The sequence below is a fragment of the Condylura cristata genome, unplaced genomic scaffold (assembly GCF_000260355.1).
Source record: "Condylura cristata isolate star-nosed mole 26May11 unplaced genomic scaffold, ConCri1.0 scaffold00010, whole genome shotgun sequence".
NCBI classification, from domain to species: Eukaryota; Metazoa; Chordata; class Mammalia; order Eulipotyphla; family Talpidae; genus Condylura; species Condylura cristata.
Genome location: NW_004567111.1, coordinates 53,897,603 through 53,922,287, shown reverse-complemented (window position 1 = coordinate 53,922,287; position 24,685 = coordinate 53,897,603). Strand labels below are relative to the sequence as shown.

At 32.1% G+C, this 24,685-nt stretch overlaps 1 protein-coding gene across 2 annotated transcripts in view; it reads left to right on the top strand.

Annotated features, from left to right (window-relative positions):
* The window catches only part of RB1 (retinoblastoma 1), a 132,302-nt gene that overhangs the window by 13,009 nt on the left and 94,608 nt on the right, over positions 1–24,685 (top strand). For both annotated transcript variants that reach the window (XM_004680254.2, XM_012723286.1), the window contains 4 exons: positions 11,129–11,244; positions 18,643–18,762; positions 23,213–23,251; positions 24,465–24,532. In XM_004680254.2, coding sequence (XP_004680311.1) covers positions 11,129–11,244; positions 18,643–18,762; positions 23,213–23,251; positions 24,465–24,532 — 343 coding nt within the window. The remainder of the gene's footprint in view (positions 1–11,128; positions 11,245–18,642; positions 18,763–23,212; positions 23,252–24,464; positions 24,533–24,685) is intronic.

Below are 24,685 nucleotides of genomic sequence, written 5' to 3'. Positions count from 1 at the left end.
TGGAGGGAAAATAAAAAAAAAGCTTTAATTCATGTTTCTGTTCCCTTTTTATTTATTTTCTTACATCATTATGCTACTGCCTTTAAGAAATAAATATTTAACACCAAATTTATGCCTCACTTTTGGCTATGCAATGTTTAATTAGATACAATTCTTATGCCTTGAAGGAAAAATAAACATATTGGGTGGTTTCATCTATAGAAGAAACAAAGGGGAACCAAGAAAAAAAAAAACAAAAAATACAACAAAACAAAACAAAAATCAATGGACACATGTGAATCAGAGACAATTTGCAGGGGAGAAGGAGTGAGGCGCATAGGATGGGGGCAACTGTGGTGACAGTGCATGGGTGAATCAGTGGTGGGAATTCTATGGGGACTACACTTTCAGAAAACAAAGCAAACAATATAAAAAAATCAACAATGATGTAAAATATATATATTAAATTATTTTTAAAAAGTCTTCTGCTTTCAGTATGTTTAGAGTCTAGTTGATAAACAGACAAATGAGCAAGCAAGTAGATCAGTTTAGTTAAGTCCTTAAAAAGGCCAAAGCATTGTGTTCTTTAGTTCTTAAGGAAGAAAGCGCCAGGAGCTCATTGTACCTCTTTTCACAGTAGACTCAGCTCTCTCCCCATAAGGGCATTGTGTAACTGGATGATATTGTTTACCCTTGCATGTTGTATCAAAAATTGTGATTGAGTGCAAGCAAGGTTAGCTTTTGCATTCTTTACTTTACTTATATTTTACTTATATGCACACTAAAGAATGTCCTTGATACTAACTACTGTCAACTGTTACACAAGTGATTGGGTTGATTTTCTGATATATAAGCATGTTATCCCTTTTGTTCTGATGTATAAACTTGCTGAGCTGGGAATCCAGAAGATAAAGAGCTCTTTTTTCCTCTACTCCTCTAATACATTCTTGTCATTCATTTAACTTGTAACTTCCTTACTAATCACTCATTACAGTTTCATGAATCAAGTATAAGGATGTATACTTTTGACTTTGAGAGAGTATATTTCTTACTGATTGTTTTATCTTGGCTGTGACCAATACTTTAAAAAGTACAGATCAGAAAGAATAGTATTTTTAACTTTTAAAATCATAATTTGAATTTATGTTATGATAACATGAATAATAAAATAATTTTCTGATGCCTAATTTCTGATGTTTTCAAGATGGTTTATATCACCACTTGGTGGAGCTCTTTTATAAGTTTGTGTATGATAAAAATCACAGTTTAAGTCATCCCTCATTGAGGGTTTTATAATTAGAGTAGTTCAGGTGAGATAGCTGATGGCAGCCTCTTCAGGTGTGACATGGTCTTTAATTGAAACTGTGATGTATTTAATTATAGTTTTAGTGTTTTAAAGATTTTTCTTATTTTTCCTCTGCCCTCCTTTATATAAATTTAGTTTTCTTTTATTGACTTAGCTTTCCCCTCTTTTGTAATTGTAAGTAATTTAGAAAGTGTATCTAGGGTTAATCAAGAAAATGAAAAAAAAATCCTACCACCCATTAACATTTTAATTTTTTTCTTCTTTTAAAATTTTTCCCCACAAATTGAAATAAAATTATATTCAGAATTTTGTATTCAAATGTTTCTTCTTATCATATCTTTGGTATTTCCTCTTGCCTTTATAATATTCCTCGAAAATGTTTTAAAGTAATACATATATATTTAATATAGAATGTACAATATTGCATATGTAGTTCAGTTATAATATTCTTTCTATTTTAAGATATTTAAGCTTTTCCCATTATATTTGCTATATAACTAATTCTTTGGCTATTTTGGTCTAAATCTTGACTAAAAATTTCAATTATTTTTATTGGTTAACTTAGATGTAAAGTTGGACTGTTTTAAGGATATTGATGCATATTACAAAATAGCCTTTAGTTGATACCTCTGAGGTTCACTATTTTCAAAATATATTTTTTGGAATTTTTTTTTTTTTTTTCGCAAAAATGGTCTTTTTACATCCTTTACCTATTTTCCTCCATGTTTTACTATTTCTTTTGGTGATTCTTTTTTGTTCGTTTGCTTCTTTTTGGTGATTCTTTTGGCTGCTTGGAAAAAAAAATTAACTTTTCCATTGTTTTTAACAGCCCCTAAGCTGCTGTTTTGAGCACCTTAGAATTCTCACCAATTTAAAGAAGACATATCAGCTACAAGTTTTAGGTTGCTTACTGCCATGAAATTAAGGCCTGGAAGTTGGGAAGGCAGCACCAGAACTGGAAAGCAGGATGAGATGAGAATCATCTGAGTCATGGGAGTGTGATGGAAGTAGATGAAATTGTTGAGGAAAAAAGATGAAGATGGGGAAAACCTTTGGAATTAGGAAACATTAAAAGAATGAGAGAGGGAGAGAATGAGGATGTAGAATGCTACAAAAGCTGAGAAAAAGGCTTAAAGGAAAATTGGCAATAGTAGAGGTGGTTGCATAAAGGTCTTTGTGGGTGAAACCAAGATAAAGGCCATCCAATTGAGAAAAACAGATCTTTGAAGACTTAGACAATAGCCTCAGTCATCTAGTGCTAGTATTGTGAGAGAAGTGTGCAGGGACTGCATTGTGAGAGTATGTGTGATGTGTGTGAATAGTGAAAGGTTTGTGGTTCTAATGAGAACTCTAGCTTGACAACTTCAAGGGAGTTTTTTTTTCTTTAACGATGATGCAAACTTATTTTGCATACATCAGGGGAAAATTTTCTTAAATGGAACATTAGGAAACTTGAATTTAAGCTATGATACAGGCTAAGCAAGTTTCAGCTCTCCAGTCTTTTTAATTTCTTTATACAAGGAGAGGTGAGTAAGATTGAAAAATCTTCAAACTAAATTAAAATTAATAGTGCATCTGCAGCTGTAATACTTAAGACAATCTAGAAAAAAAGAGTAGTAGATCAGTAGTGCAAAACAAAAATTCAGAAATAGACCTACGCCTATATAGTTAGTCTTTATATACAGAAGAGCAAAGGTCATTTGACAAAGAATATTCCTCTCAACAAATGATGATGGGGCAATTGGACATACAGATATACATACATATATACATACAAATATATATAGCTATATATCTCTAAAGAACTTGAATCCCTACCTAGTACCATTTATAAAAATTGAGACAAATAAATTTTGGACCTAACCTTGTAGAGGATGACATAGGACAAATACTTGTGATTTTTGGGTTACACAAAATATTTATTTCCCAGATACTACCCCTGAAAGCACAATTCATTAAAAAAAAAATAGAGTTTCAGCAAGATTTAAAACTTATTCTTGAAATAATGCATTTTATGGAAATACAAAAGCAAATCACTGACTGCTTGAAAATTTTTTACAACTTTCTATTAAATATTTGAATCCAGAAGGTATAAATAACTCTTACAGCTCAATAAGACCAAAAAACAAATAGGTAACTGACAAGAGATTTGACAAGACCCTTTACCAAGAAAGAGAAAAGGATGTTAAGCAAGCATTGGAAAATGCTAAATGTCATTTGCCCTTGAGCTAATGCACTACCACACACCTTCTAGAATGACTTAAAAATCAACAAATTATAGTTAGGATGTGAAACAAAATTTACATTTCGTGCTGGTAGGAATTCCAAATGATATAGCACATTGGAAAACAATTTTTTTCTCCAATGTTATTTAACTTATTTTTACACCATAAATATAATTTTTTTTACATCATTCTTCATTCTGTGCATTTTTCCATCTCAGTGTAATCCCCATGAGGCTCCCATTACTAATTCACCCATGTGCCATCACCACAGTCCAGTGTACTCTTCCCACCCCATTTCTGATCCCATTTCTCTTCCCACTCCCATAAAATATCTCTGGTTTATGGTTGGTCATTGTTTTCATTTTTACTCTATTACATTTGTTAGTCTCTCTCTCTCTCTCTCTCTCTCTTTTTTTCTTCTCTGATCCTTTATGTTCCTGCTATGAGTGAAACCATCCGGTATTTTTCTTTCTCATTCTGGGTTATTTCACTAAGCATGGTCCCTTCCAGGTCCACCCATGTTGCTGCAAAAGGCACAAATTTATCTTTTTTGATTGCTGAGTAATCCATTGTGTATATATACCACATCTTCTTAATCCAGTCATCTATATTTGGGTATTTGAGTTGATTCCACATTTCCCCTATTGTAAATAGAGCAGCAATAAACATTGGGGTGCAGATGTCCTTTTGAATCAGTGTTTTTGTGTCCTTTGGGTAGATACCTAGGAGTGAGATTGCTGGGTCATATGGAAGCTCTATTTTTAGCCTTTTGAGAAACCTCCAAACAGTTTTCCATAGTTATTGTATTAGTTTACATTCCCACCAGCAGTGCAGGAGAGTTCTTTTTTCTCCACATCCTCACCAACATCTGTTGTTGCTAGTTGTTTTAATATGTGCCATTCTCACTGGAGTGAGGTGGTATCTCATTGTGGTTTTAATTTGCATTTCCCTTATATAAGTGATGTTGAACATTTTTTCATTTTTTTTCAGATGCCTGCTGGCCATCTATATTTCTTCTTTGGAGAAGTGTCTTTGAAGCTCTTCTCCCCATTTTTTGATGGAGTTACTCACTTTATTTTTGTTGAATTTCATCAACTCTTTGTGTACTTTTGTCATTAGTATTGCGTGCAAAAATTTTCTCCCAAATAGTGGGGTGTCTCTTTGTGTAGTGTCTCTCGCTGTACAAAAGCTTTTTAATTTGATGTAGGTCCCAGTTCTTTTATCCTTTCCTTCACTATCCTTGCTTTGGTTAATACATCTTTAAAGATATTATTGAGGATGTATGTCATGTAGAGTTTTGCCTTTCTTTTCTTTTAGATATTTTATGGTTTTGGGTTTTATGTCTAGTTCTTTAATCCATTTCAAAGTTGGTTTTTTGTGCCTATGAGGAAAACAATTTCTATCATATAACACTTATTTTAAATTTAGGACTTAGCTGTCCCCCAAATAGGTATGAGTCTAAGAACACTGAAGAATGTATATTCAACTAATGGTCTGTACTGAAGTATTTAGAGCTAGGGTTAGTAGCCTTATTCATCCTACTTTATTCAGTTATTGTAATAAATAAACAGATTGTGATACTTAATGTAGTGATGTGCCACTGGGCTATTAATGGGAATATTTACTAACAGATACAAAAATACAGATGAGTCCTCAGAAGCATTATGCTAAGTAAATGAAACCAGACAAAAAGACTACAGATTCTATAATTCCCTTTGTATGGTATTCTGGAAAATAAATTGAAATCAGATCAGTGGTTACCAGTGATTAGGGGTCAAAAACTGATACTAGGGCACTCCTTGGTGGTACAGTGGGTTAAAGCACAGCACTATGAAGCTATGGCAGCCACTTCAGTACCAGTTCAATCTGATCAGGAAGGTGACCCACATGGCACAGCAGACCTCTTCTGACCCACCTTCTGATCTCCTCAGCAGTGTATTTCAGTACATCTACCTGTTCTGCTCCCCACTCTGTCTCTGGGGAAGCCTCTCACCCCTCACATACCTCTGGCCTGTTCCCCAGTTCTGTATGCATAGATAAATAAATCTTTTAAAAAACCCAACATAACCTAGTATACCTAGAGATAGAGTTTACTTATGGTATGGAAAAGTTCAAATAATGGATAGAATTGAGACAGGTATGGAGTATGAAATGAGTGCTAGATTCACTGGTATTAGTAATGCCACTGCTGATAATTATTGCTGATTCAGTGGGTACAATGCTAGGTAGTGTACATTAAGAACAACCTGTTAATTTACAAAATGACTCTGGTAGTATGATCCCTGTTTTAGAAGAAACGGAGGTTTAATTAGATTTAATGAGTTGCCTATAGTCATAAAACTTTGCTAAGTATTTAAACTTGTAAAAATTCATGTTAATATAGATAAAAAATTCATGTTAATTCATGTTAATATAGATAAAAGTAACAGCATAGAATTTTTTTCATTTGTCTTCAAATTGCATCCTCAAAACCTATATAAGCGTAGCAGTTATAGAAAGAGTACTTGTACCATTATTAGAGGCCTCAGATTTTAAAAGATATAAATAAAAATATTGGAAGAAAAAAAAAACTTCGTTGAATATAAAGATATGATTTTAAACATCATATCAAATGACTTTGTTTTTTTTTTTAAAAGGAATTCTTTCAAAATTTTTTTTTAAGGATTTATTTATTTGTGCATACAGAACTGGGGTACAGGCCAGAGGCTCAGGGGTGGCGAGAGGCTTCACCAGAGACAGTGTGGGGAGCAGAACAGGCAGATCAACGAAGTACACTGCTGAGGGGAGCAGCAGGCCGGTCAGGAGAGGTCTGCCACGCCCTGTGGTCACCTCACCTCCCGGGCAGGGAGGAATTGAACTCATGCAGAAGCGGCTTTAGCCTCAGCGCAGTGATTTAACCCGCTGGGCCACCAGGGAGGGCCCTCAATTGACTTTGTATTAATATGTTAATACATTCTGCATTTGATTCTAATCTTCATAGTTTTGTAAATTTTGCTTTTTGCTCTAGTAAATCCTGGTGGTATACAGGTATAAGACCAAATCAAGTGGATGATTTTGGTTAGAAAATGCAGGTTCTTTTTCTGTCTCTCTCTTTCTGCCTGCTTTTAAAACTTTTTTTTTTTAATTTTTTTTAAAGATTTATTTATTTATTCATACAGAACTGGGGTACAGGCCAGAGACGCGGAGGGTGAGAGGCTTCACCAGAGACAGAGTGGAGAGCAGAACAGGCAGATAGACGAAGTACACTGCTGAGGGGAGCAGCGGGCGGGTCAGGAGAGGTCTGCCAGGCCATGTGGATCTCCTCCAGGGCAGGTGGGGATCGAACTCATGTGGAAGTAGCTTTTTTTTTTTTTTTTTGATTCTTAGTACAGTACTTTAACCCACTGCGCCACCAGGGAGGGCCTGCTTTTAAAACTTTTATCTGGAATTTCTACTTCTAGGACTCCGGTAGTTGAACATTGGTTATTTCCTTTGTATAGACACACAAAAATATTTGCTATAGCATCTATCTCACTTGTAATCTGGATCTTGCTAAGGAACTAAATCAAATATAAGTACTTAAAATACTTTTCACTGTCAAGTTTAGAAAAAACTTTTTTTTCTCCAAAGATAAATGTGTGAAGGAGAAAAAAAAAAAACCAATCTAGATATAGAGGTAAGTGGAATACAGCTAGAGTAACAGCAACAACAAGCTTTATAAATCGTCTGAAATGAAGATAACATATTTTGCCCATAGAAAAATTCCTTAGGTTCTTAAAAATCAGAAACTGTTTATAATGAAATATATATAAACATATCATTTAGGCACTTTATCATTTCAATTGACCTTGTGTGGTATTGTTTTGGCTATAGCCTAATAAATTTTCTGTTTAAATAAAAAAGAATAAGTAACATACTTGAGTGGAAAAATTTAGTTATTTCATTACCTTCCCTTTAAAAGAATAAAAAAAAAAAAGGCAACTGGAAGTGATGAGACCAGACACATTGAAAAGAGTTCAGCTCACCAGAATACCTTGAGAGCAAAGAAACAAACCAAAAGCTTGCTAAGAAGTAGCCATAAAACTTAAAAAACTTGTAATTTGGGTCCTATTATATAGAAAAAAGATCTTTCCCATCTTATTAGTTTTTTGAGAAAGTTACAGTCATTTCAGTAGAGTAAAAGGATTTGGAAAGATTCAACATCATTTTATGATTAAAAATCCTTAGTAAAATGGGTATAGAAGGTACGTACCTCAATTTAAGTTCATATATGTCATTTAATATAAGCCATATTAATATAAACACATATATAAAAGTTAGTATTATTTCCTTTCATTAAAATACAGAAATCGGAACAGTCAAGCAACATATACTTCATCAGTTTCAGTAGTATAGTAGTATGTGTCATGGATTCCAAATTGAATATATTGAGGCCTTATTTACATACACTAAAATCAACCAATTTTAAGTGAACCGTTCAATATATTTTGACAATGTTTAACCATTAAGATATAAAATTTTTAAATAGAATTTTTATTCAGATAACATTGTATTGTAACATTATGTAGGTGCACATCACTGAATCAATATGTGTATACATCACCTTAATTTCATCACTGAAAGTCCAGTTCTATTTTTCACTCTTCACTTGACCTCTTTATATGATTTTCCCACTTCTCTTGGGTACCGTTAATTGTTCTTATAAAGTTATAATTTTATTCAGTCCATTTGTTTGTTAGTTTTCACATTAAGTAAAATCATACATTGTCATTTTCTGTGTTCCTTATTTCACTAAACATAATACCCATGATACTTTCTAGGTCCACACATGTTGTAGCAAATGACAAGATTCATCATATTTTACAGGTGAATATTACTCCATATATATGTGTGTGTATGTATGTATATATATATATACACACATGCATATATATGCAGTAATACACATATACGTATACACACACATATATACTCCACATATATATACATATACATATATCTCCATATCTTTTAATATATGTATATACTCATCTTTTAATATACAAATATGTATATACACACACATATATATACATATATACACATACACACACACACACATACTCCATATCTTTTCATCTGTTGTAACACTTAGTTTGTTTCCAGCTCCTTGGTATAGTAAATAGTGCTGCAATAAACATGGTGGTGCATGTATCTATTCTAATTATTTTTTTTGTATTTTTCAGTAAATAGTCAGAAGTGAGTAACTGAAATTATATTTATAATTTTAATTTTTTGATGCATCTCCATACTGCTTTCCATAGCAGCTATACCAATATACATTCCCACCAATAGAGTACAAGTACCCTTTTCTCCACATCCACCTGAGCAATTGTTTCTATTCTTTTTTAAATAGCCATTCTCATATACACCACGATCAAGTGGGATTTACTTTAGGTTGTAATTATGGTTTGACATCCACAAATTAATAATCTTGAAATACCAACCAACAAAAAGGACAAAAATCACGATCATTTCAATAGAAACAGTAAAAGGACTGGTAAGAGTCAATGTTATTTTATGATTAAAAAAACCTCAGCAAAAATGGATATAGAAGTAATGTACCTTAATATAAGGCTCATATATGTCAGACTCATAGCTAACATCATACTCAGTGGTAGAAAATTGAAAGCTTTTACTCAAAGGTCAGAAATAACACAATGATGGGCACTTTCATCATCTTATTCAACATAATATTGGAAGTCTTAGCAAGAACAACTAAATTATGTGTGTGTGTGTGTATGTGTGCATCAGTTTATCTATCATTGGTCTATCTACCCAATCAATAATCATCATTCATGTGTATGCATGTTTCCAAATTGGAAAGAAAAGTAAACCTAATAAGATTTGCAGATGATATGGTAATACACATAGAAAATACAGAATACCCCAGTAAAGTGCTATTAGAAATAAATGGAAAAAGTAGACTAAAAAAATTAGTGTAAAAATTAGTATACAAATAATTCATAGAAAGAGAAATAAGGAAAACAATCTCATTTACAACCACATCAAAAAAACAAAACAACTAAATACTGTGTAATAAATTCAAAGAACTAGAAGACCTATACATAGAAAAATTTGATTGATCATTACAGAAAATTCTTTTACTGCCCTATGAAGTTATCCCCCAACATCATCTCTCCTGTCTCCAGGAAGGTACTGATGTACTTTCTAACATTAAATATTAGTTTTGTCTTTCTAGAATTTTATACAAAAGGAATCAGTCATATGTGTAGCCTTTTGTTTCTGTTTTCTTTTTCTGAATCTACGATATTGAGATTAATGTTTTTATAATACTTTTACTTTTCATTCTTGAATAACATTCCATTGTATCAATATAGCACAATTTTGTTCACCTGTTTTTAGTTATTGGGTGGTTTTCAGTACTTGGCTGTTATGAAGGAAGCTGATATGAAAATTCTTGTACAATGTCTTTTTGGGTGTTAATATCTGAGTGGAATTGCTAAGTGTTATGAAAAAATATATATTTAACTTTATATGAATTTGACACAGTTTTTTTTCCCCAAAAAGTGGTACCATTTTATGTTTTCACCAGCAAATTTTGAATGTTCCATTTCTCTACATCCTCATCAACCCTTGATGTTTCAGAAATATATTTCAGGCTTTTGAATTTTAAGCATTTTAGTAGTTGTATAGTTTTAATATATTTTCAGTGTTTCTTTCTCAAGTGCTACAGATTAAGGAAAAATTTAGAGTTGGATAGTGATAGACTTTTTATTATCTATAAAGTTTAATAATACTTTCATATAAAACTTTTATGTAATTGAGATTCCAAAACAATGTAAAGTTGTATCACATACTTTTTCACTCTATTGTAATCTCTGGTTAATAGTAGCAAGTAGTTTCATTGTTAATAGAACATCAAATATTTGACATTTCCTTTGTTTTCAATTTAATATAATACACATTTTACCTACAAAACATGTATGTAGGAGATATTCTGTTTTTTTTAATGGATATGAAACTAATAGTTATGGAAATATATTCTAATAACTATTACTCATTTAAGTACTAGTTTGATGCCAGGGACTAGAACTGTATATTTGAGTTTAAATTTTAAGGCTTATATATGTATCATCTAATTTAACTTTTACAAAGTAAGGCATAATTTTCATTCTACAAGGAAGGCAAATATGACACTAAGAGCTATGAATTTCATAAAGCTATAAAACACCTGAATTATTAATTGATACAGGAAGTGAGTGAATAAGAACAAAGAAGCTATAGTCAAGTGAGAACATTGGCATTTTTAAAAGACAACAATCTTTGTTATAAAGTCTAGAGTTTTTTAACTTGACTTTGATAACTCTGGGTTATTGAAAAATGAAACAAATAACTCACTGACACCTAAATGTATGAGCTAGTTGTTATTTAACTTTTTGATTTTTCTAGCATTTTTTGGTCTTATGATATAAATTTGAGTATTTTTATTATGTAGAATTAAATGTTTTCAGTGCCATTTTAGGATTAAAAATTATTTTATGCTAACTAGAAAAAAGTCACATAGAATAAATTTTCAATCTTGTATATAATAGTATGAGTGATTTAATGAAATATCTGAACTTTATTTTTTTCTCAGGAAGGTTATAATCAAAGGAAAAAGGAACTGTGGGGAATCTGTGTCTTTATTGCTGCAGTGGACCTAGATGAGATGCCATTCACTTTCACTGAGCTACAGAAAAGCATAGAAACCAGGTAAAATTTATTACACAACACTATGCTTCTGACATCAAAGAAAACTATTTTTGAACTTTCCTTTAAACACACTTTAGGGAGCTACTGAAAAATGCTAAAATAATATAAAACATAAATGACTTTTAATAAACATGATTTTAAAAATGTACCTACCTCATTTAAATAAAATATCAATTATATTTAATTCTAGATGGCTTTATCTAAGAAAAGACATATACTACTGCTTTTTTTGTAAAATTATTTCATTACTTTTTATAAATATGCTGCAATTAGATGATCATAGTCCAGTAGATTCTTTACCCACTTCAAACTCATCCTTCCCTGTCTGCTAATCTAAGTACTACAGCCAGGTTCCAAAGATTGGGTTTTCTGTTTCTTTGCTTTGTTTCTATCTATTCCTCATATGAGTGAAATTATCCACTACCTGTCTCCCTCTGACTTACTTTACTTACAATAATTCTCTGCAGTTCCTATGTTGTCATACATGGCAAGATCATTTTTTTTTCTTAAATAGCATAATAATATTCCATTTTGTATATATACCAGGTATAAGTTGGTATCTCATTGTAGTTTTGGCTTGCATTTTCTGATGATAGATGATAGCGAGCCTTTTTTCATTTGCTCTTTGACCAATCTGTATATCTTCCTCAGAGAAGTGCCTGGTTAGCTTTTCTGTCCATTTTTTGACTGGGTTTTTGTTGTTGAGTTGTATGACTTCATTGTCAATGTGGAATAATAGCCCCTTGTTGGATATATGATGTGTAAATATTTATACCCATTTAATAGGGTGTCTTCATTTTAGAGACAATTTGTTTTGCTATGCAGAACCTTTTTATTTTGATGTAGTCCCAATGTTTATATTCACTTTTGTTTGGGAGTTAAGTCCTCAAATACATTACTGAGGCCAGTGTTATAACGTGTTTCCTTATGCTTTTTTCCATGTGTATGGTGTGTAACAGTGGTCTAATTTCATTCTTTTGCATGTGTTTAAGTAGTTTTCCCAGCACCATTTTCTGAAGTAGCTCTCCTTCTCCAGTATATTTTTTTGACTCCTTTATCATGGGTTAACTATGATGATACGGTTTATTTCTGGGCTCTCAATTCTGTTATACTGGTTTGTGTGTCTGGTTATTTCCTCCCTGTATCATACTGTTCTGTTCTAACTTTTAGTATATTGGATTGTGATATTACCATTCATCCTCTTTATTGTCAGGATTGCTTTAGCTCTTCAGGCTCTTTTACGGTTCCATGTGAGTTTTAGAAATGTTTTCTATGTTTCATCAAAAGAATGCCTTGGATCTTTAATAGTGATTGTATTGAGTATGTATATTGCTTTGGGTCATTTTGACAATGTTAATTTTCTCAATCCACAGGAAATGTCTTTCCATTTCTTTCAACAATAAAGAGCTTCCATTGTATAGGTCCTTGACCTTCTTTCTTAAATTTACCCTAGCATTTAATTCTTTTTGATGTAATTCTAAGTGGGTTTTGTTTATTTCTCCTTCTTCTAGCTCACTGATGGTACATAGGAAGCCAACTGGTTTTTGCATGATTTTATAATTTGCCACATTGCTGACTTGATTTATTATTTCAATTAGTTTATTAATGGAGTCCTTAGGTTTTTCTGTGTATATCATCATGCAGTCTGAAAATAATGATAACTTCATCTTTTCCAACTTTGATTTCTTTTATATCCCTTTCTTGCCTAATTGCTTTATCTAGGTTTTCTGTCATTATGTTTAATAGTAGTGGTACAGTAGACATACTTACTTTGTAGTAGATCTTAATGAGAAAACTTTCTTTTTTCACTGTTAGGAATGATGCTGGCCGTGGATGTCATATGTGGCCCTCATTTTGTTGAGATATGTTCTTTCTACCCCCAGGTTTTTTTTTTTTTTGCTTGTTTGTTTTTTTAAGACTTTTCATCCTAAGTGGATGTTGAATCTTACCACATACTTTTGTGAATCTGTTGATGTGATCATATGGTTCTTATTTTTCCCTGTACTGATGTGATGAATTAGGTTGACTGATTTTCAAATATTAAAACATCTTTGTATCTTTGTAATAAATCCCACTTTTGTTTTTGTTCATTAGGAAAATTCACCTGTAGTTTTGTTTGTTGTGTTGGTTTGTATGGTTTTGGTCTTAGGGTAATGTGAGCCTGATAAATGTTTATCAGTTTGAGAAACAAAGAAGAATTTAAGAGGCAACAGGTACTCATCTTTAAACATATGGTAGAAGTCACTTGGAATTCATCTGATTCTGACTTTTATTCTTTGAGAAACTTTTGGTTGCTGTTTAATTTTTCTTGCTTTTAATTGTTCTGGCTAGGTTTTCTTATTTTTTACCTATACAGTCTTGGATAGTTTTATAGTTCTAAGAATTTTTCCATTTTTTCTAGATTTTTCAACTAACTAGAATACAAATGTTTATAGTAATTTATGATCCTCTAAATTTCTCAATGCCTTATAACTTTTCCTCTTTTGGTTTGATCCTGCCTTTTTGAAATTCTTGAGTCTTTGTGAGCTTAGAGGTTGTTTTTGCATATTTTTTCAAAAAAACCAGCTTTTTGTTTCATTAATCATTTGGACTTTTTAAACTTATAGTTCATTTTTTTCCCCTCTAATTTTTATTATTTATTTTCTTTTACTGGCTTTTGTGTTTATTTGTTATTCTTTCTCTAATTCCTTAAGTGAAAGAGAAGAATATTTAAGTTTTTTCTTGTCTCTTAATATGGGCCTTCCCTCCAAGTACTGCTTTTGCTATATTCTGGAAAGTTGTGTCTTCATTATCATTTGTGTTGAAGTATTTTTAAATTTCTTTACTACCTCAGTAGTCACTCATACTATATTACTTAGTTTTCACATACTAAAGGTTTAATCTGCTTTCTTTTTGGATATGTTCCTAGTATAATACTCTTGTGGTTATGGGAAATGCTTGGTATAATTTCAGTCTTTACGAATTTGTTAATACTTGTATTATAACCCAATATGTGGTCAGTCCTAGAGCATGTACTATGTGTACTTGACAAGTTTATTTAGCTTTTTTAGGATGCAGTGCCCTATAAATATCTCTTAAGCCCATGTTAATTCTTTGCTTGTTAATTCTTTGCTTAAGGCTAGTGTCCCCTTACTTACTTTCTATATGGTTGATCTTCCCATTGGAGAAAGTGGAATGTTGAGACTAATTTTTCTTTCCCAAAGTCTTTGTTCAGATGTGGTAATTGCATTATATATTTTGATGTTCCTTTGTTTGTTTAGTATCTGCTGATGAATGTATGTCTTAAACATTACATAGTTTTTCTTAATCATTATATAGTTTCACCCCTGTCTCCTGTTACCATTTTTACTAGAAATCTATTTTATTTGAAATAAGTATGGCTGTTCTTGCCTTCCTTTGGGTACAATTTGTTTGTGGGATTGTTTTTCCAGCCCTTTATTTTGAGCCTGGATTTCTCTTTGACATTCAAGGCCATTTACTGGAGACAGCAGAATATTTGATTCTGTTTTCTAATACAGCCATACTTTCTGTGTCTTTTACATTTGAATGATTATATTTATATGTGAAAGTTTGCTAATATTGTTTTGTCTTAATTTTGTTGTTCTGTTTGTTTTCCTGCTCCGTTCTTTATTGATGTTCTCTTCAATTTAGTATGAGAATGTCTTTCAACATTTGTGGAGGGTGTGTCTAGTTTTGCAAACTCTGTCTTCTATTTGTCTGAGAATGCCTTTATTTTTTCCTCATGTTTGAAGGCCAACATTATAGGATAATCTTGAATGGCAGTGTTTTATTTTTGTTTTGATCACATTGTTCTGTTCACATTGTTGTATTCTGTCTGTAGTGTTTCTTCAGAAGTTTCTGGTGAATGCTTGACTAGATTCCTTTGAAGTTTATCTGCTGTCCCTCCATTTGCTTTCTTTGTTTTATACTCTCAAAAGTGTCACTACTATGTTTTCAGTGTAGGTCTCATTCTGTCTAGTTACTTTGGTGTTCCTTTAGTATGAGGGCCTTCTATATGTAGTTTCTTCTCCAGCTTTGGGAAATTTTCCTCTACTATTTGTTTAAGTATGTTCTCTATTCTGGTCTCTCTCTGTCCCCTGCTGGAATGCTCACTAGTCTTATGCCTTTTCTTATGGAATATGATCATTCTTGAAGTGTTTTGGCATTTATTTTCTTTGTGATTCTCTTCTTCCAACTTGATTCTTTGTGCATTATCATCTTGAAGGTCACTAATTTTATGTTCCATTTGTTCTACTTTACTTAAAAGCTTTTTTCAAAAATTTTATCTCCTGCATTGATCTTTCTACATCCTGTTATTTCCATTATTTTCTTATTTAGAGTATCCATTTAGATCTTCTGTTTATTAATTTTATTTCTGAGGGCATTCATCTGTAATTTCTGAGTTTTCTTGACAGAAAACTCATGTTTTTCTTACACATGCTTGATTTTTTTTTTTAAATCAGAACAATTTTGATTTTTGTATTTGATAGGAAGAAGAGATTTTTCTGTTTGCTGGATTTCTTGTGATTTGTTCTTTCTCTGTGATGTAGTATTCTTCTGATGACTCAGGTTGCTGATTATTTTATTTTTTCATGTCCCCAATTACCATTAGTGGTGCAGAATTCACACTTTTCCAGTGGATGGTGCTGTATGTCAGGGAGATGTAATCTGTAACTGAGTCTTTAGTTTGTACTTGGTGAAAGTTCTGAATTTCAGATCCCTGTTTCTACCGTCTGCAGGCTGGGCTTTTGGTACAGCCCTGATAAGTTCCAGTACAGCTTCATTCTACCTGTTTAGTTGCTGTATCTGCCAGCTCCCAGGAGAACTAGGAGGTGGCCAGTCACCTCACCCCTCTGTCCACTTTGTCTTCTCACTAGAGAAGTCCTTGCTTGTCTTTACCCCACACTCTTGCCTATTCTTTCACTAGTAGTTGCACAGCAGTTTTGTCCTCCTAGGTGTGGGTATGGACTATGACTTTTGCCCCAGCAGTGGCCTTTCCCCCATTTTGTTTTGTCAGAGTTGAATTTTCTGCTGTACTTGGTCAATGTTGGTATCTGGTTTTGTCCCACTTCATGGGATCTGTTGAATCCAGTGTCTGTTAATCTGCACTGACTTCTTAGTTTATTTTTTCCCAGATCTAAGTAGGGATCTTCCTCTCACCATGTTCCCTGAGTTCTGATCCTTTCTTTTTCTGTGGTATATGTTTTAACTCCTCTTTTATTTCTGATTTCCTTTATTAGAGTTGTTTATTTTTTTCTTAGTGGGCCTCAATGAGTTTTTTTTTTAATTTTTGATATTATTTATTGCTTTTTTTTGTACTGTCTTTTCTATTTCTATTTATTTTGCTTTAATTTGGCATTTTTCCTTTCTTTTGGTGGCTTTTGGTTTAATATTTATCCTTTTTCTAGCTTCTTAAATTTAGATTGCTTATTTGAGATCTTTGGTTTTTGATGTAGGCCTGTATTGCTATAAACTTAACCTTTTAGTAATGCTATACTGTGTTCCACAGGTTTTAATAACTTGTTCTTCATTAAACATCTCCATATTTTTAAAAATTTTTACTTTGACTTCTTATTAAGCCACTGTTATTCAATAGCCTGTTTAGTCTTCATGTATTTGAACTATTTTTCTACTTTTTATGGTCAATTTCCAGTTTGATACAATTGTGATATGAGCTGATACTTAATACCATGGTAGTCTTCATGTATTTACTACCTTTTTTTTTTTTTTGTTACCCAGCGTACAGTATAATCATGGGAATGTTCCCTGTACCCTTGAGAAAAATGTGTAACCAGTTTTTGAGAGTGTAGTGCCCTCTTGCTGTTAAGTTCACCTGATCTAATTTTTCATTTAAGATTCTTTGCTGATTCTGTTTGGTTTTCTGTTCACTGATGTAAATGGGGTGTTGAAGATTCTGCTGCTGTGTTGCTGTGTTTTTAGATTTAGTTCTAGTTGTCTTATGCTTTTTTTGTACATATATTTTAATGAAATTTTGTCTTTTGATATACTGCTTCCTTAATCATTACATAATATCCTTCACCATCTCTTCTTGTTACCTTTCTTAATTGGAAGTCTATTTTATCTGTTTTAATTATGTCTGTACCTCCTTTTAGCGTACCATTTGCTTATAGAATTGTTTCCTAACCTTTTACATTGAGTCTGTGCTTATGTTTGAAGCTCAGTGGGTTTCCTAGAGACAGCAGAAAGTTGGGGGTTTTGTCATGGCACAGTCATTTTGCTTTTAATTGGTGAGTTTACTTTATTCACATTTAGGAAAATTAATTTATAAGTGTTGCCATTTTACTATTTGCTTTCAGTGTTATTTTGTTGGTTTGTCTCTTTTCTTTTGTCCTTTTTATTCTTTTTATTTTAAAAGTTACCTTTTGTATAGTGTTTAGATTCAATTTTTATCTTTTACTTTGTTTCTTCGTGGTATTTTTTTGTTTTGTATTTACAATATACTTTATGTATAGGGTTCCATATTTAGAATCTTAAATTGAAGGAAGTCCATCTTGATCTACTTATACCAGTTACTGTTTTTACTCTCTGTTCCTTTTTACTTCCATATTTTCTAGTTGTGAATTCTTCTTGAATCTAAATAAAGCTTTATGTAAGGCCAATTCAGAGGAAATTAATTCAACTGTTATTTGTCTATAAAGCTCTTTATTGTTCCTTGAGTGTTAGCTCACCTGGGTAGTGGATTCCAGGTTGGAAATCTTTTTGTTTTAACATGTTGAATATATCATGTCATTCCATTTTGGCATGTAAGATTTCTATTAAGAAATCTACTGGTTGTCTTATGGGGATACCCTCACACATGACTCTTTATATTCTTGGTCTTGTTTTAGGGTTCTCTATTTATCTTTAATTCTTGAATTCTTGCTATGTTAATTACAGCTTTTCTTGGTTTGTGTCTCTTTTGGGCATTTTTTTTTTTTGTAATTTAAGTTACTTCAATCCTTTGGTTACATACAGTGGGATTGATGAAGTGAGTAAATTAAGGATAAATAGCTCCTATGTTTCTTACTGCCAAAGAAAAATTATAAGTATATAAATGGAAACACTATAATGAACCATGTGGTTTTGTGTAGGAATTAAATAAATGGATATGAATTTATTGTTTTTGAAATATAGAGCTATACATATATGTGTGTCATAATTCTTCATTGCTAAGATATTCCTAACAATAAATAGATGTCGAAGTAAATATATAAATACAGGTGTATTGACTGAAGACTAGGTGATTTTAACTCTTCAAATCCTAGTAAAATGAAAAAAGTAGTTCCTTCAATAAGAAATAAGTGATACTGTATAGAACTACTAACCTTTTCAGTAGAAAGGCTTATTTATATTTAGAAAATGAAATGTAATGTATTTTTCCTTTTTTCTCATTGATAGTATCTATAAATTCTTTGACTTACTAAAAGAAATTGATACCAGTACCAAAGTTGATAATGCTATGTCAAGACTGCTGAAGAAGTATAATGTATTGTGTGCACTCTACAGCAAATTAGAAAGGTAAGGTAAATTTTAATTAGGTTTACAGCTTGGTTATTAATGTCAGACTCCATGATTATGAATTTTAGTGTTCTTATTTATCCAGTCATATATATTGTGTATCTTTCCTTTGAAATTTATTCTACCCCCCAAAGTCCCCTCCCCCTTGTATCTTATGTGTTAGCAAATTTTAAGCTTAGTTGCCAATGTTGGCTTTCTCTACCAGATTTCTGGTTCTGAATGGAATAGTAACCTAAATTTAAATTTCTTCCTACTAGTCCTTCCTTATTTAGTTTAGGGAAAGAAATATACTGGCAACAGAGGTTGTCTGTGACCTGTACTATAGCCTATAATAAATATCTTCACAATTATTTTCATTACTATTCAACTGGGAGAATTATGAAATTCAGATAAACTTGGGTTAATTTTCTTTTCATTCAGATCCACACCCACAGTTTACTGGCTTGTGCAGTTAGTATGTTTTTGTTTTTGTTTTCTTTTTTTGGGGGGGGGTGTCATTTCATTTGGATAAGAGAATAAGGAAGTTAATAGTTTAGCTAAATAAGCATATGATAGGATAGTAATGGGGGAAAGGATGGGTAGCATGGTCTTACGTAATCTGAGGAGAATTAGTATTGAGCTAGAGCAGAAAAAGATTAACTTCTAGGAAGGATGCTTCTATTTTACCTTTCTTTTTTTTATTGATATGTCACTAAAACATTAAAAATAGATCTACTGTATGATCCAGCAATTAAGTTCTCCTTGGTATCTACCCACAGAAGGCAAAAATCATAAACTCAAAGGGATATATGAACTACTGTGTTCCTTGCAGTGCTATTTATAATAACCAAGTTTTGACAACAGACTTTAGTACCCAATGACACCGTACTGATGCATAAAGTAAGAAGGGGTAATATATATGCATAATAATGATACTACTTAGCTCTGAAGAAGATGAAGTCATGACATTCCAGACAACATGGATGCAACTGGAGGGATTATGCAAACAGAAATAAAACAGAAGGGAAAATACAGGTATTAGATGATTTTACTCTTATGCAGAATATAGAAAACAAATGTTTGAGGCACTAACAAGCTCTAGAAATGTGATATCGAATTGAGAATACCAGAGGGGGAAGAGGAAGGTGGAGAGCAAAGTGGTCAGGGGATCCAGTGGACTGATGGAGAATTCTGGCTATCTTAACAGTGCATGTGATGTGACTATATACATCTGAAGTGGTGTGAACCAATACCTTAATCATATGCAATGTTATAAACCAGGGTTACCTAAAAAAAGAGAAAAAGTGAAATAAATAAAGTGAATTATTTTCAAGTAAAAAAAAAATTAACTCAAAGATTGGTGTAGGGATTTTGAAGGAATTTTCTTGTTCCTGGTTGTAAATTTTATTGTGATTACATTGGCCATAACAGTTTTCTTTTGCTTTTTTTTGAACAGAGTAGAAGAAAACAATGTTCTAGAGCATTGGAAAACAATGTTTTTATTAATTGACATAGGAATGTACATTATATAATACTAAGAAACTGTAGAAAGCATAAATAAGAAAATATGAAACCAGTCAAAAATGTTACCCTGAATATAATTAATTTTTATATTTTAGAATGTTTCCTTTGGGTATTATTTTACTCATCTTGCCTTTTTAAAAACAAGCACTTTCTAAATGCTTTTCTGTTTGTCAAAATTGTTTAAAACTTTTAATTCATGTCTTAGAATTTCACCTAAGAATATTGTCTTAAATACAGAAAAGCTTCATGATTTTTTTAATCATGATATTGTGTAGAACACTGAAAAATTGCAAGCAGTGTATTTATACATGACTCTAATAAACAAAAAATTCTTGTAAGTATAATCTAAACATTTAAAAAATAAAACAGAGTTTTATTAGGAATAATAGCAGTATTCTAATAGTGTTAGAAAAAAAGCTTCTAATATTTAATAAGGCAAGATGTTCTTTGATTATAACTACAGCAGAAAAAATTCTAGACATGAACACATTGAATGAAATAATTGGAAAGTGTACTAAAATGTTAACTAAGGTTTTTGTAGGAGTAACTTAATAGAGGTGAGGATATACCACCTCTAAACTTCTCTAAGCCAATATCTAAGAAAATTTCATTTCATAAAGATTAGTGCCTCAAACTTATTGATAACCTGTAATCATTTCTTAGAATTTTAGTAGAATGCTTTGCAATGCATCCTACTCTAATAATTTTAATTGTGTTGTTTGCTCTCCTGCCCAAAATCAGGAATTTGCTTGAATATTTGTTTCAGTTTCACTTGATTCCTTTACCCATCATACCTTCTAGTGATATGCATATTTAGTTTTCTAGTATTTGTGATTCTCCTGGGGGGGGGTGACTAAGAAGACTTGGAAAAGAAATTTAGAAACTAGAATAAATATGGATAATTCAATTTTTATGGTTTATCTCTTGTTTCCTATTAAATAGACATAAGACTGGGTTCACAATTTTCTAGAAATAGGTAATCTGGTATGGTGCCCTACCAAAAAGAGAGAGACTTGAGTAGAGCTTAATGAAGAACAGCATGGAATCATTTGGTTTTTATAAAGTGGATTCTAATCTGGACACCATTGTACATCGGGTGATTTTAGATAACTTACTAGCTTTTTTGCTTAGTTTCCTAATATGTAAATTGAGCTATAATAATGCATACTCTAACAGGTTTTTTTTTTAAAAAAAGATTTAATTTATGCATACAAGAGCAGGAGCAAAGGCTACAGAGAAGGGGCACAGTGGGTTGGGATGAGAGGATTCACCAAAGACAGAGTGGGGAGCAGAATAGGCAGATTGACGAAGTACACTGCTAAGGGGAGCAGCAGGCGAGCCAGGAGAGGTCTGCTGTGCCATGTGGGTTAGCTCTGTGGTTGGGGATTAAACTCTTGTTCCAGTGGCTTGTGCTAAGACTTAATTTCTTGTTGCACCCCCAGGGAGGCCCTTATTAAACTTTTCAGTATATTAAATGAGGTGGTGTATAATTCTGAATCCAGTGCTTAGGATAAACAAAGCAAACTTTCCATGAGTGTTAATTTTTAAAACTTAGTTTCTGGCCAACTTGGGGAAAACTGCTGATCACCTTCCCCAGATCCCATTAAAGAAATGCATTGTGAATTGGCAACCCAAGGTTTTTAGAATTCCTGTATAAAATCTATTTAATTGATTTATTTTTAACATTTACTAAATTTATTAGACTATTAATAAATGTTTATATGTAGTTAATGTTCTGGAAGGCGTGTTTTGTGACATATGCTTTAAGTGACTTTAGACTATAAACTTGTTGAAGAAAAATTTGAAACTGCAAGTATTAAATAACAGCTAGTAGCCAGCTGTATGTTAGGTACTGGTGATACAAAGTCACATGATACTATCATCACCAAGAAACTTAAAAGTAAATAAATTATATAATTTTTAAATTAAAAATAATTGCAGTAACACACATGATGCTCTTGTAGAGGAATATATGGTAGAAGAAATAATTATATAATGGGTAAAATGTTATTTATGTTTAAGGGTGAGAATGGTAGTTATATATGCATCCTACTTGGAGTCTGCTATTTCTTGGCTATTAGGATTAGTTGTGTTTTTGTTAAATAAAATTTGGAAGCTTGTTTTTCTTAATCTTTGTTTATTTTTTGATGATATAGGATTTTCCCCTTGGATGTGGTTACTGGTTTGCCCACCACAAAAGTGCCCCTTGTTATCTCTCTACCACCATCCACTATGTCCTCCTCTTCCCTGCTTTCTCTATACTCCTCCCCCTGAACCCTCTCCCTGCCCACCAAGTATCTCACAATCAACAGTCTGCTTTTAAGGATCAGTCTCCACTTGTCTTTATCTGATCTTTGGCTTGGTTTGTCTAGATTTCACATATAAATGAAACCATGCAGTATTTATCTTTCTCTGACTGCTTTACTTAGAATAGTCCCTTCCTTCTACTTCCATCCATGTTGCTGCAGATGGAATGAGTTTATTGTTTTTGATTGCTGAGTAGTATTCCATTGTGTATATGTACCACATTTTCTTGATCCACTCATTACTAGAAAAGCATTCATTAGTTTTCAGCCTTTTTTTTTTTAACCTATTTTTCTTTTTATGTCCCCCTCTCTCTGGTACTTACAGTGCATATATCCGTGAGCTTCTTCATATTTTTTGGGGTAGGGGATTCTAACCTCTAATCCTAACAGGATTCCAATACAGAAAGTATTTTAAATTACAAATACATAGAAAATCCAGTTCTTTTTAAATTAGATATTACAGTGGTGTGTGAAATGTCATAAAGTGGAAAAATCTATTTTAACTATTTTATGCCATACATATATGGTTTTAAAAATGTGTAGTTCTTAACATAAGATGACTAAAGCATGGCAAGATTTCTAATTTATGAGAGTTACTTTTCAAATGTCATATGTTGATATAATTTATTTCTTCCTTTCAGGACATGTGAACTTATATACTTGACACAACCAAATAGCTCGTAAGTAGTTCAGAACATGTGATTTTTGACATTTTTGTTTTCTAAAGATTCCTTTTTAAAAAAGATTTATTTATTCATTCATTCATGCATTCATTTACACATGCATGCATGCATAAATATTCTCTGCATGCATGCAGAGAAACATTGCAACATAGTCCAAAGGTGCCCGGGAGAAGATTCACCAGAGAGAGAGTGGGGAGAATAACAGGCAGATCCACTGAAATATACTGCTAAAGGGAGCAGCGGGGGAGAGAGGAGAGGTCTGCTGCACTATATGTATGTGGGTTAATTCCCTGGCAAGGATTGAACTCTGCCATAACATTGATAGCACTGAGACTTAACCCCTAAGTCATTTGGAAGTCCTCTTCTTTTTGAGTCTTAAGGAATAAACCCAAACATACTGATAATGTCAGTGTAAGTTTGATTATAGCATGCTGCCTTATAAGTCACCCTATGTAGCTAGTTTAAGTTATCACATAAAAAATGTGGTATGAAATACCCCCTTATATAAGGGAGAACTGATAATGTAGAAAATGATTCATCCTACCCTACCATCAATTCTGAGAAAAATTGCAAATTAATTGACTAAATCTTTATTACAAGCACTTTTGTTAATTAAGGTTCAGCTCAATTTTTCTTTAAGGATAAATAGGAAAATCTTCATCAAAATTGCCAAATTATTGGAACATTATACATATGTAAGAACTCTACCAGTTTTCTTTGAAAACACAATGAGTAGTATATGAGACTTTCTATCCTGTAGTAGTATTGAAGATTATTGATAAAAAGGAAATTAGTGTATTTATTAATTAATTGGCATGGATTATGAATTCCTGCAAGTTTATATCGATATACAAATAGTTAATGCATAGTGTCAAATTGGTAAACTAGAGTTGCCTACTCCTATATTTTTCTGCTTACAGTGTTGACTTACTCTAGAAAGAACAGAAAAGAATTGGAAACCAAGTATGTCATCGTATACCATTTCTTTTGCATATTTTTATATTAGGATTAAGATGTTCAGTATTTTCATTACAAAATATACACTATATGGACTAAACGTAAATATCTCAGCAAAAACACTGATTTGAGACAAATTCATGTGTAAATTGTTTATTATACTCAGGTTTGTAATTTTAAACTTTAGGTAAGAAAGGGTAGTATTGGAAAATCATCAGTGTAAAGTTGTTTACCTGTTCTATTTGTTTACTAGGACATCTACTGAAATAAACTCTGTATTGGTGCTAAAAGTTTCTTGGATCACATTTTTACTAGCTAAAGGTAAAGCCATTATGTTTATTACATGCTAACATTTCTAGTATAAAACATAATAATTATATGTAAAGCATAGTAATTCTTTTGGTCTAAGCTCAAAATGTTTTATTCAGTTTAATTCCTCTTCCCAATCATTACCTAGAAATAATCATAGTTAAA